The 12,632-nt window shown below is 43.3% G+C and overlaps 1 protein-coding gene across 3 annotated transcripts in view; it reads left to right on the forward strand.

Moving 5' to 3' along the window:
- lrrk2 (leucine-rich repeat kinase 2) overlaps positions 1–12,627 on the forward strand; it is a 32,749-nt gene extending 20,122 nt beyond the window's left edge. For 2 of the 3 annotated variants that reach the window (XM_085462612.1, XM_085462613.1), the window contains exons 29-52: positions 20–243; positions 343–470; positions 2,228–2,446; positions 3,567–3,768; positions 3,964–4,052; positions 4,430–4,617; positions 4,696–4,850; positions 4,951–5,082; positions 5,430–5,609; positions 5,717–5,863; positions 6,002–6,114; positions 6,375–6,565; positions 6,765–6,925; positions 7,114–7,284; positions 7,543–7,643; positions 7,883–8,095; positions 8,577–8,782; positions 8,896–8,968; positions 9,076–9,266; positions 9,555–9,707; positions 10,160–10,377; positions 10,977–11,045; positions 11,155–11,289; positions 11,851–12,627. In XM_085462612.1, the coding sequence (XP_085318738.1) occupies positions 20–243; positions 343–470; positions 2,228–2,446; positions 3,567–3,768; positions 3,964–4,052; positions 4,430–4,617; positions 4,696–4,850; positions 4,951–5,082; positions 5,430–5,609; positions 5,717–5,863; positions 6,002–6,114; positions 6,375–6,565; positions 6,765–6,925; positions 7,114–7,284; positions 7,543–7,643; positions 7,883–8,095; positions 8,577–8,782; positions 8,896–8,968; positions 9,076–9,266; positions 9,555–9,707; positions 10,160–10,377; positions 10,977–11,045; positions 11,155–11,276 (3,646 nt within the window). In that variant the 3' untranslated portion in view covers positions 11,277–11,289; positions 11,851–12,627. Of the gene's footprint in view, positions 1–19; positions 244–342; positions 471–2,227; positions 2,447–3,566; positions 3,769–3,963; positions 4,053–4,429; positions 4,618–4,695; positions 4,851–4,950; positions 5,083–5,429; positions 5,610–5,716; positions 5,864–6,001; positions 6,115–6,374; positions 6,566–6,764; positions 6,926–7,113; positions 7,285–7,542; positions 7,644–7,882; positions 8,096–8,576; positions 8,783–8,895; positions 8,969–9,075; positions 9,267–9,554; positions 9,708–9,834; positions 9,963–10,159; positions 10,378–10,976; positions 11,046–11,154; positions 11,290–11,850 lie in introns of those variants that run through there. The other variant, XR_014921277.1, reaches the window with a different exon arrangement.
- Positions 12,628–12,632: the final 5 nt, after the last annotated feature.

Here is a 12,632-nt window from a genome sequence, read left to right on the forward strand (position 1 = left end):
ATATATACTCTCCTGTCAGGTTCCTTCAGCAGCGGCTGAAGAAGGCGGTGCCATACTATCGGATGAAGCTCATCGTGGTGGGGAACGCAGGAAGTGGAAAGACCAGCCTGATCCAGCAGCTGATGAAGCTAAAACGCTCTCAGCTGAACTCAAAACAGACGTCTTTTGGCATTGACGTCCGCGACTGGACCGTCAGGGAAAGAGACAAGAAGAAAATGGTGTTGAATGTCTGGGACTTTTCAGGTTGGCCCTCTTGTAAAATCTGAAAAGATAAATTGACATTTGGATATCTTATTACACCAGCTGTGATTTTGAGGCCCTACCCGTATGTTTACCCCACAGGTGGAGAGGAGTTCAGTGGTTCTCACCCTCACTTCCTGACGTCCAGAGCTCTTTACCTGGTAGTTTACAACATCAGCAAGGGAACTAGTCAAGTGGATGCTCTCAAACCTTGGCTCTTCAACATCAAAGTAAATCTAGTCATAAGAAATAAAAGTCTGTGAACTTGTAATCATTCTCCTGGCCTGATCTGAGCTGAGTCTGCAGTAGGGCAGCATTTACAGTGGGGCAAAAAAGTATTTAGTCAGCCACCGATTGTGCAAGTTCCCCCACCTAAAATGATGACAGAGGTCAGTAATTTGCACCAGAGGTACACTTCAACTGTGAGAGACAGAATGTGAAAAAAAAATCCATGAATCCACATGGTAGGATTTGTAAAGAATTTATTCGTAAATCAGGGTGGAAAATAAGTATTTGGTCAATAACAAAAATACAACTCAATACTTTGTAACATAACCTTTGTTGGCAATAACAGAGGTCAAACGTTTACTATAGGTCTTTACCAGGTTTGCACACACAGTAGCTGGTATTTTGGCCCATTCCTCCATGCAGATCTTCTCGAGAGCAGTGATGTTTTGGGGCTGTCGCCGAGCAACACGGACTTTCAACTCCCGCCACAGATTTTCTATGGGGTTGAGGTCTGGAGACTGGCTAGGCCACTCCAGGACTTTCAAATGCTTCTTACGGAGCCACTCCTTTGTTGCCCGGGCAGTGTGTTTTGGATCATTGTCATGTTGGAAGACCCAGCCTCGTTTCATCTTCAAAGTTCTCACTGATGGAAGGAGGTTTTGGCTCAAAATCTGACGATACATGGCCCCATTCATTCTGTCCTTAACACGGATCAGTCGTCCTGTCCCCTTGGCAGAAAAACAGCCCCATAGCATGATGTTTCCACCCCCATGCTTCACAGTAGGTATGGTGTTCTTGGGATGCAACTCAGTATTCTTCTTCCTCCAAACACGACGAGTTGAGTTTATACCAAAAAGTTCTACTTTGGTTTCATCTGACCACATGACATTCTCCCAATCCTCTGCTGTATCATCCATGTGCTCTCTGGCAAACTTCAGACGGGCCTGGACATGCACTGGCTTCAGCAGCGGAACACGTCTGGCACTGCGGGATTTGATTCCCTGCCGTTGTAGTGTGTTACTGATGGTGACCTTTGTTACTTTGGTCCCAGCTCTCTGCAGGTCATTCACCAGGTCCCCCCGTGTGGTTCTGGGATCTTTGCTCACCGTTCTCATGATAGTTGGGACCCCACGGGATGAGATCTTGCGTGGAGCCCCAGATCGAGGGAGATTATCAGTGGTCTTGTATGTCTTCCATTTTCTGATGATTGCTCCCACAGTTGATTTTTTCACACCAAGCTGCTTGCCTATTGTAGATTCACTCTTCCCAGTCTGGTGCAGGTCTACAATACTTTTCCTGGCGTCCTTCGAAAGCTCTTTGGTCTTGGCCATGGCGGAGTTTGGAGTCTGACTGTTTGAGGCTGTGGACAGGTGTCTTTTATACAGATGATGAGTTCAAACAGGTGCCATTCATACAGGTAACGAGTGGGGGACAGAAAAGCTTCTTACAGAAGACGTTACAGGTCTGTGAGAGCCAGAGATTTTCCATGTTTGAGGTGACCAAATACTTATTTTCCACCCTAATTTACGAATAAATTCTTTACAAATCCTACCATGTGAATTCATGGATTTTTTTTTTCACATTCTGTCTCTCACAGTTGAAGTGTACCTCTGGTGCAAATTACTGACCTCTGTCATCATTTTAAGTGGGGGAACTTGCACAATCGGTGGCTGACTAAATACTTTTTTGCCCCACTGTAAGTTAACAGTTCATCTGGATATTTTAATGTATCTTCTATTCATTTGTTTATTTTCTTCAGGCAGTAGCACCGCTGTCTCCAGTCATTCTAGTGGGAACCCATACAGATGTGAGTGAGGACTCACAGCTGCAGAACTGCCTGAGCAAAATCAGACAGGAGCTCCTGACCCACCAAGGCTTCCCTATTATCAGGGATTATTACATGGTCTCAGTCTGTGAGGACTCAGATGCCATCGCCAGACTCCGCAAGGCCATTGTCCGGGAGGTCACCAGCTTCAAGGTAAAAGGAAACATAAGGAGACTAAGGAGATCATCTTTTTGGAATAATTCAAAAAGATGATCTCATATCATCCTTTCCTAACTGCTTCTCTTTGACCTCGATGGAAATCATCATTAGGTCAGGGAAAGGTGCAGAGGTTAGGCATAGCAAACTCATGCCTAACTGGGATTTCTGTGTGTGTGAAAAGACAAAAACAATACATAAGCTTCATCAAATGAATTAATTTGTCAGGTCTTTGAGCTGTGACTTTAAGCATGAGGAAGTGAATCGGAGGTGTCTGTCTGCTGGTTCAGGTGCAGGAGGGAACCAGTTAGAGAGACACTCAGAGTTTGTTGAAGAAAACCTGCCGGGGAGCAGGTGAAGTTCACGGTGACTGAGTTGTTAGCTAAACCTGCTTCCTGGAATAAGCCATTGGTCAGCTCTTTACACGTTTCCATGGTGGAGCAGTTTGTAATTGCGTAACTCTCCTCTGGAGAGTCCTCTGGAGTCTCTCAAGTCTCTTGAAAGCCACACAGTCAGCAGCTGTACCCAGTGTTTAAACTGGAAGTTTGCGCTGCTCTTACTTGTCATTATTGAAAACACTGCTTGGGTCTTTGTATGTGAACTGGCACATAGGGAGTAGATTGCCCTGCAAATTCACACTAATTTCCCCCACAATCTATATGAAATGTAAAATTCCCTCAATTCATCTCTTGAACTAACTAATTAAATAATATTCCTAAAGGCTGCAAAAAATGAATGGACTTAATTGTACAGAACCTTAAATACTCTCCGTTCAATCAGTAAAGCTCATAATCCTCATTTAGAGAGCGTATATTCTAATAATTTCTTTAAATAATGCAACAAGTTGAGAAAAACCAGATCTTATTACTGCAGATTAATGGTCATAGTTTAGCTGTGCAACAGTAAGTTATGCAATGAAATTAAAAACACACTTCTAATTATCATTTACATGATCTGCACCACTTTGTCAATTATGTTAAAGGGATTTCACGAATGACTGGATGGTCTGACTACGAACTGTGGGATGACATTATCTCATCTCATTTCATATACATACTCCAGTTTATTCTGTGCCAAGGGAGGTAATGAAGGCATTCATATCCTGTTCCCCTCATAGATACAAGACCAGCCTGTGATGGGTCAGCTGGTGCCAGACAGCTACGTGGAGCTGGAGCGCCGGATTCTTCAGGAAAGAGCCAGGGTTCCTCCAGAGTTCCCTGTCCTCAGGCACCATGAGCTCCTGCAGCTCATCCAAGACAGTCAGCTGCAGCTGGAGGAAGCTGAGCTCCCTCATGCCATCCACTTCCTCAGCGAAGTCGGTCAGTCTGAATTAGGCTAATAAAGCAAGCACTTTTCAACTGAATTTTTAGTTTTGAAAATAAAATAGCAGCTTTGCCTCAGCACTTTCACACTCACACAGTGATATCCTGCAGAGTAGCTTGGATATCCAGCTTGAGTGTGTTTTCACTTTGCGTCTCCATCTGACAAGTTTTGTTGCATCTTTGTCACTGCAGGTGTTCTATTGCACTTCGATGATCCTGCACTTGAGCTTCAGGAGCTTTACTTTATTGACCCACAGTGGCTATGCAGTGTCATCTCACAGGTAGCCCTTCTTGTTATGAATCACATGCATTTGGTTTTGTGTTTTTTTTTTTAGTTTTTTGAGAAAAAGAAAATAGTTTATTCATCCCAAAAGTTGGAAATTACTGTGTTAAAGCAGCAAGAACAGAGACAAACCACAGTTGAAAATTACACTAAAATGGGCTTAATTAGAACTTTACAATCTAAATATGACCCAATAAAGGGATTCAATCTTGAACCTTAAGGTGGTAAAGACTTTCTGTATTTGTCCTTCTAGCATCATAATATGACGACAATGATGATGATGATGAGGAGTTAGAGAGAGGTTTGGAACTTGGAGGATGGCCGTGTGAGAATTGTTGAATGCACAGATGCTTGTGTTATCGTTCCTCTGTGCAGAAACTGACCTTAAAGAGCTGTGGCTACTGGGAGCATCCTAAAGGAGTGGTCCAGCGCTCTGTCGTGGAAAAGTTTCTGTCTGAGACGAAGTGTTTCCCGAAGAGTCACCTGACACAGTTCTTGAAGCTGCTGGAGAAGTTTCAGATTGCTCTTCCGTTTGGCGAGGACCAGCTGCTGGTACCCAGCAGGTAGGCTGTGTCTTTGTGGAAATACAAGCAACAAATAACTGCTTCACACACGCTAACCACTCAACCCATAATCCACAGCTTGTCCAAACACAGACCCGTCATAGAACTGCCTCACTGTGAGAACTCTGAGGTGATCGTCCGACTGTATGAGATGCCGTACTTCCCCATGGATTACTGGTCTCGGCAGATCAGCCGCCTGCTAGAAACATCCTCCTACTTGCTTTGTGGAAGGGGTAAATTAAACATACACCAGTACATCAGTTGACTTCTTCAGTGCAATATTTAAAGAAGCCAATTGTTAACTGAATGCATTTCACACTCTGTGCTATCCAGAAAAAATGGTCCGACCCAACCGGATCTACTGGAGGAGAGGAATTTACCTGAACTGGTCCCAGGAGGCGTACTGTCTGGTGGAGGAAAATCCCTCCAGCTGTGTCAGAATAACCGTGCCCGCATCATGCAAAGGTGCTGTAGTATTTAAGGATGATAATTATCCTGAAATATCCAGTGTTTGAAAGCAATAAAAAGACAATGACCACAGAGAGCTGAGGCGAGATCGGACGAGCTCAGGGTGGTGTAACTCTATGGTGGTGTTACAGTTAAATGAAACTTCCATTTGTGGGTTAGTTACAATGAACCTTCATAAAAATGGCTTAAAAAAACACACATTATCGGCATTACCAACACTATGACATCCAGGGCTGAAAATGCATTACAGTACTGATAATTATTACTATGAGTTGTGGAGGTGTCTGCGATTGTTGTCTTAACAGTTTTCACTCCTTTGTAAGCCCTCATTTGCATTCCCCCAGGCCGGCTGCTGCTGGGTCAGGTGGTGGATCATATTGACTCCCTGCTGGAGGAATGGTTTCCCGGCCTGCTAAACACCGACATGCACGGCAGTGGAGAAGCTCTGCTGAAGAAGTGGGCTCTGTACAGCCCAGAGGATGGGCAGGAGTGGAGGAAGATTCCCCTGGAAGACATTTTTACAGGTGTGTGCACTAAAACATCAGCACTTGTATTGTTTCCTTAGTCAGGTCAGTTTTGTATTACTGTCATGGATTCAAGAAGTCTAAAATGATAACTTTGTTGATTGTAGATTTCTTGCGAGCGAGCGCAGAAAATCGGCCCTGCACTCTTCCCGTCTTTCAAACAGCCCCTGATCTGTTATTGAGTGACCAGCCTGCAGGAACAACACTTGACAGTGAAGAACTGGATGTAGATCTGTCTTTAGAGAACAGACTGGGTACGGCTGTGTAATGTCCCGATAATTTCTGTTTTTTATGAAAAAGCAGATTGTTAAAAGCACCATTTTTAATTTTGAACCTTCTTGTTTTAGTTTCATTTTTGTTTCTTAATTCTTTCATATTGGTTTTGTTAACAGGGGACGGTGGCTTTGGAACTGTCTATCGAGGCGTCTATAAGAACGAAGACGTAGCTGTGAAGATATTCAACAAGCATGCTTCTGAGCTTTACATCTACAGACTCCTCAGACAGGTACCACTGAAACTTTGCTTACCAAAGTCCCAACATTCCTCTTCCTAACATCTCTGTGTCAAAGACACCTGTGTTTTCACTGTCCTTGTGGCTCAGCAGTGATTAGACATCATACATTGTTTCAGCAGGAAGAGTTGCACATCTACCTGACCTCTGTGTCTTTTGTATCTTTAAGAAATGACAAATGTCACCAGCCATTTCAGAGCTAAACTTTTGATGCATTTTGCCTTCATCGATTCACATTTCTCCCTGTTTTTCAGGAATTAGTCGTTTTGGGCCGCCTCCGTCACCCCAGCCTGGTGACCCTGCTGGCAGCCGGCTCGACTCCTCAGGTCCTGGTGATGGAGCTGGCTCTGCGCAGCTCTCTGGATTCCCTTTTCGAAAACAAGAACGTTAGCTTCAACCAAAAGCTCCAGCACAGGATTGCCCTGCAGGTGGCTGATGGGCTCAGGTAGAACGAAGAGCTGTTGACATGTTATCTTAACCCAGCATCAAGAAATTCTTCACATAATCATCAACTAATTTTAAGATTGTGTTTTAGATTTTAACCACCATAATAACTTTAAATATCTCTAAATCAGATTTAAATGCTCGTGTAAAGTACAGAAATCGACTTACCTGCTGTTTCTTTGTCAAACCTGTGTGATCAGGTACCTTCACTCAGCCATGATCATCTATCGGGATCTGAAGCCTCACAACATCCTCCTGTTCAACCTGAAGACCGACTCTGACATCATCGCCAAGATCACAGACTACGGCATCGCTCAGTACTGCTGCAGCATGGGAGTAAGAAGCTCTGAGGGGACAGCAGGTCAGAGTCCAAAGTGCCTGTTTTTTGGGGGTTTTTTTTTCAATTATTATTTCATTGATCATGCGATCAGAATATTAAATTATTTTTAAAATCAGATTTTGAAGACATATTTGTCTTTGTGTTGTTGTTTTTTTGTCCACTTTGATTGGACTGCTTTATGATGTTATACTGTTATCAACTGATTACAGGTTTCCGAGCTCCAGAGGTCGCCCGAGGTAATGTGATTTATAATCAGCAGGCTGACGTGTTCTCGTTCGGCCTGCTGCTCTACGACCTGATGACCCGTGGCGAGCGCATTTTAGACGGCATGAAGTTTCCCAGCGAGTTTGATGAAATTGCAGTTCAGGGAAAGCTGCCAGGTGGGAATGCGACAGTTCACCTATAATCACTGACAGTGAATGTTAAGAAAAAGAGAGCCACCTCAGACATGGTACTAATAATGACCACGTACAAGTAACTAAATGCTTGACATTAAAGCCACATTAATTTAAAAGAAGGCAAAGTAGTACTCAGTTTCTATACTAGTATATTTGAATTGGATTTGCATTATATGTGTTGTTTTATATATTTCACAAGTTAAAGAGAATTCACTGAAGTGTGCATTACTTCTTCTACAGATCCAGTAAAACACTACGGTTGCTCACCTTGGCCCAGCTTTCAGGTTCTAATAAAGGAATGTCTGAGGGAGAGCCCACAGGATCGACCCACTTCTGCTCAGGTTAGGACCCGCAGACTGTGTAACCAGCTTGTTCACCTTTTCTATCTGAGAAAGGTGATGGTGGTGGTGCCACCGCCCCCTAGTGGCATTAAAGTGGATACTATGTAACAGAAATGCAGAAGTGCAAGCAGCAGATTTCAATTTAACTCGATTATGATTTTTAGTCCTACTTGAGTGATACACAATTAAGAGGCTTTTGTGTGTGTGTGTGTGTGTGTGTGTGTGTGTTATGGGTGGAGGTGTTTGACAGGTTGAATTCAGGTGAAATGCTGTGTCTTATGAGGGAGCTTGTGGTTCCCGGGGTTTTGAGTGCCGAGTGCTTCATTCTGAGCTCTCGCACCGCCGACAGCAATTCTTCCAGCCACCGGGTCTGGCTTGGTGGAGGCAGCAGGACCCAGAAGAAGGGATCCATCACAGCTGTGGACCTGAACACCAACATGGTCGCTACACAGGTACTGATACACAATGTTAATGTGGCAGAGGGCTGCCCCTCCCTGAACCTTGTTCTGCTGGAGGTTTCTTCTTGTTAAAAAGAAGTTTTTCCTTCCCACTGTTATCAAGTGCTTGCTCAGAAGGAGGGTCAGCTGATTGTTGGGGTTTTCTCTGTATTAGTGTAGGGTGTTTGCTTTACAATATAAAACACCTTTCCGTTGGGCATCTTTCTTTGCCTTTAGACAATAATTCTGATGGCAAAAGAACCAAACGGGACAGGCGAAAAAAAGAAACAAAAACAATATAAAACACCTTGAAGCAACTGTTACTGTGATTTGGTGCTATATAAATGAAACTGAATTGAAAGTTTTTGATTTCACACGTTTGATGCAATTTAATTCATTTAGCGTCTTGTTTCTTTACATCTTCTTTGAGATCTCATACATTATAATCCCTGTAAAAATGATTCTCTTATCATGGAATTATAATTTGCATTCACAGGCTGGTTCATTCGAGGTCGACACCAGTCCCGTCCTGTGCCTCGTGACTGTCCAAATCCCAAACGAGGACAGCGATTGGCTGGTGGCAGGCACCCAGTCTGGCTCTTTAGTGGTCATCAACAGTCGAGACACGTCGACTTGGCACCACCTGCAAAGGGTCACCGACGCCGTCACATCACTGTACTTCCACGTACACCCTCGACGCACGTAAGCATGTGAAAAAGTGCACTGTGAACTGCTGCAGTTCCGGTTTAGGTCGTATTATAACCACTTCTATATGTTCCCTGTTGATCTCTTTTTTAAAATTTGTTTGTTTTTAGTCAAAGAAAGAATTATTTGCTGGTTGGGACAGCAGATGGAATTCTTAGCATTTATGAGGACTCTGTGCTCAAGGTAAGTATTCAAGGATAAAGAAAAAGCCCTTTTTTGATTGTTTAACGGCTGATATTCTGATACATGCTAATTGTGCACATTTATCAGCTGGAATTCTTGTTTTTTAGCAGGAGAATGGCCAACCGGTTAAAACGCTCAGTGTGGGCCACGTCAACACTCCGGTCATGTGTTTGGGCCAGTCGGTGCATTCACTGGACAGCAGGTCTGTGTGGGCCGGCTGCGGATCCAAGATCCTTTCCTTCACCACTGACTATGATGTCTGCAAGTCCATCGACACAAGACCGAACCTCTTTTCTCAGTAAGTCTGTGTGGGAATGTCAGGCAGCTCGTTCTGTAAACAAATGCATATATATGATATATTCCAGCTCCATTTACATAATATATGAATGGAGTGTCGTTTTCAAGGTGCTATGAAGATTAGAAAGTATGAAGTGTGATCAAAATGTTTCAGGAGTTGTCTTTTAAAAAGACACAAAACACTTGGAAATGGTCATGTGAATGTCTCATCTGGACTTCTTTACAACTGATTGCGTAACAGCAAAATTCTGTGTCTTTGTGTGTTCGTGTGTGCGCGTACGCCCTTCAGCCAGCAGCGGTCACTGGGGAGCGAGGCGTGTGTGTATCGTATGGTTGTGGATAAATACGTGTACCTCAGCAAAGCCAGGACAACAACTGTTGAGGTTTGGGACAAGAGGAGCGAGAGGATGGTGGACTGTATTGACTGTGCTCAGATTATTAGGTACGCTCGCACGTGACACACACTGACATACGGAAATTTTTCTGCAGTTACAAAGTCGCAGTGACTGTTAACTTCCACTAAATAAAACTGTATTTTTCTACTCCATGTCTTTGGAGTATGAATGTAGTGCATACAGACATACAGCAGGCCCCCTCCAACCAGAGGGAACAGCAGAGGCAGATCTCTTGCATTATTAGCTGCAGACACTGACTGAATAAACAGTGAGAATGAGAACACAGGGATCAGAAACAAAAGGTAAAAGATGATGCAGAGCAGCCCACGGTTTGAAGTTAACGTGCGATTTTGAAAAGACACCAAACATTACCGAGCACTTAGCAAGAACATTAACTGAGCAGGAAAACTGCAGGTGACTGTTGTCAGTCTGTTTTTCAAAATTCAGATAGTTTTCCACACAACAGCAGCTGCATGCTAATGCCATCCGTTCCCCGCAGACGTGACAGAGGCGGGCACGGCAGAGAAGCTGAGCTGCCCTCTGAGGCGTCGCCCTCCTTGGCCACAGTGAAGGCCCTGCTCTTGCCAAGCGCCGCCATGCTCTGGATCGGCACTAGAAGGGGCCACCTGCTGCTACTGGAGCTCCCCAAACACCAAATTCTGCAGGTCATGGAGCCCCACTGTGATTCTCTCCGCTGTATGGCATCTGCACTCATACGTGGGTCCTTTTTGTTTTTAGTTTGACCTTTAATTTCATGCCACTCTCCTGGCAGATTAGCAGATCCGCACGGTTCCTGGTTGGTGTGGATGTATTGTTACAGTAATAATAATAAAGCCAACCACAGCATTCATTTAATGGAACAGAAGCGTCATACATTTATGCACCTTATATACTTGCTGATGTCGCTCGATGTTGTTGTCTAAAATTGTATATTAAAAGTGGAAAAATATTTTGTGGAACAGCTCCCTCATCAGTGCACAGATATGTGCTCATGTGCAGGGCGTCTGCGGTCCAATATCTTCTTACTGCTGATGGTTACTGTGAGATAACAGATAACAGGACACTAGGCAGTTGAAGTACCTCTCAAAACATTACATGTGATTGAAATTGTGTTTCCTGCACACACTGCCGTTTCATGTTCATATTGAAGATTGCTTAAAGTAAAAATATCACATCAACATTATTTTGCCCCCCCAAAAAATAAGAGTTGAATTAAAGAAGAAATTAAAAATTGATGACCAAGTTCATTGATTCTTTGTTTGTGTCAGTCGGTGTGAAAACGTTGCAGTTTTCTGTTTTTCTGTTTTTTTTAATAGAAACACTTAACAGGGAGAATGTGGTGCTGGTGTTGGGCCGAAGACAAACTCAGCACAAGAATCAAAATGGTGAGTCCGACGGTTCATTGTTTCTCACACGACCTTGAAAGCGGCGATCCTGCTGTGCAGGGTTTTTTTTCTTCATCTGTTCAAAGTGTTTGTTTGTCTCGGCTGTCAGATGAAGAGTCTGTGCTTACGATGTGGAACAGCATGCTCCCGGTGGAGGTCAAAGACCTGAGAAAGCACTGCGAGAAGAGAGAGCAGATCGCAGCCAAAATGAGAGAGCAGCTCCACCAATGAGCACACTGACTTTGTATGTTTTCACTTTTTTACATCCTGCTTCTCAGCTCATATATGGATTTGTTTTTATGCTACTGTCATTGCTTCATTTTTACTTTTATGAAAATCTCAATTAAAAAAGGACTATGGGAGGATGCCAGAGAGAACCCACAAACACACAGGAGAATCGGGGGACAGCATGGTGGTTAGCACCATGGCCTCATAGCAACAAGGTGTAGGCTCCAGATCCACTTGCCTGTGTGGTGTTTGAGTGTGTTCTCACACAGCCCAGCGACATGCATGCTAGGTTAAACTTCTGAATTGGCTCTAGGTGTAAATGATTGTCCATCTGTTAGACTGTGACAGATTGTCGAGATGTCCGGGGTGTAGCCCCGCCTCTCGCCCTGTCACAGCTGGGACAGCCTTCAGTCAGAGTTGGATAAGCAAGAAAAAACCAGATGTACAGATGGCTTAACTGGAATCTCTAATGATGCTTTAGGTCATCCAAAAATACGAAACACTTTAAAGGATTCAAAGACTTTCTTTGAACTGTTTTGATTATTGTGTTAATCCTTTTTTTTTTTTTTTTTTGCAGAATGTTTGTTGAAAAGGGATCAACTTCCCACTGCAGGAGTATCTCGGCAGTGCACGCTGAAAGGGGCGCGTTACCTCAGTTTCTAATAGCCATTCAAACTTTCCAGCACACTGACCCTGGAAGAGCACTAATAAGGGGACGACTTTGTAATGAACTGGTCAAAAGAATCTAATTCAACAAATGTTTCTCGATGTTCTTGATGATGCACATTTGCACCACTTTTTATCAGATGAAGAGAACCTTTAATTACTTTGTCAGAAGGGACACAAAAGGTTTCATTTGTGTTTTCAGAGCATATGTACTAAACCTGCTCCTGATAGATAACTAGAAAGCCAAAGGAAGGAAAAAAAGCCCTCAAAGTGTACATTTGACTATTTATTTTATATGTTTACCATTGAGCTCCATCACGCCACATCAGTAAACAGGAAATGAACATCTCATAATGCTGCCTGCTTTTCTCAAATTTATATTTCCTGTTGTTTAAAGTGAATGTGATTGTGCCAAACACAAGTAACTACAGTTTTATGTACTGTGATGGCTCTTTGTTGTGTCGCTTTACGGAGTATGTTCACAAAAAGACAGAAGATGAGAAAAATGTATTTTTTTATAAGAAGGAAATGTAGAGAAAATTTGAATGATTTGGTGTTAATTTGCACTTTTTTCTCATTTTCCAGTCGCATGTTGTACATTGAACAATGTGTTTTTCTGAGTAGTGGGATACTGTACATACTGGGAATAATCTCAAATTGCACTGCAAGAATAAAAGCAACAAACTGATTTCT

The sequence above is a fragment of the Copadichromis virginalis genome, linkage group LG7 (genome assembly GCF_057382275.1).
Source record: "Copadichromis virginalis isolate Kocher_CV1m ecotype Utaka linkage group LG7, C_Virginalis_male_GT1.1, whole genome shotgun sequence".
Taxonomy (NCBI): Eukaryota; Metazoa; Chordata; class Actinopteri; order Cichliformes; family Cichlidae; genus Copadichromis; species Copadichromis virginalis.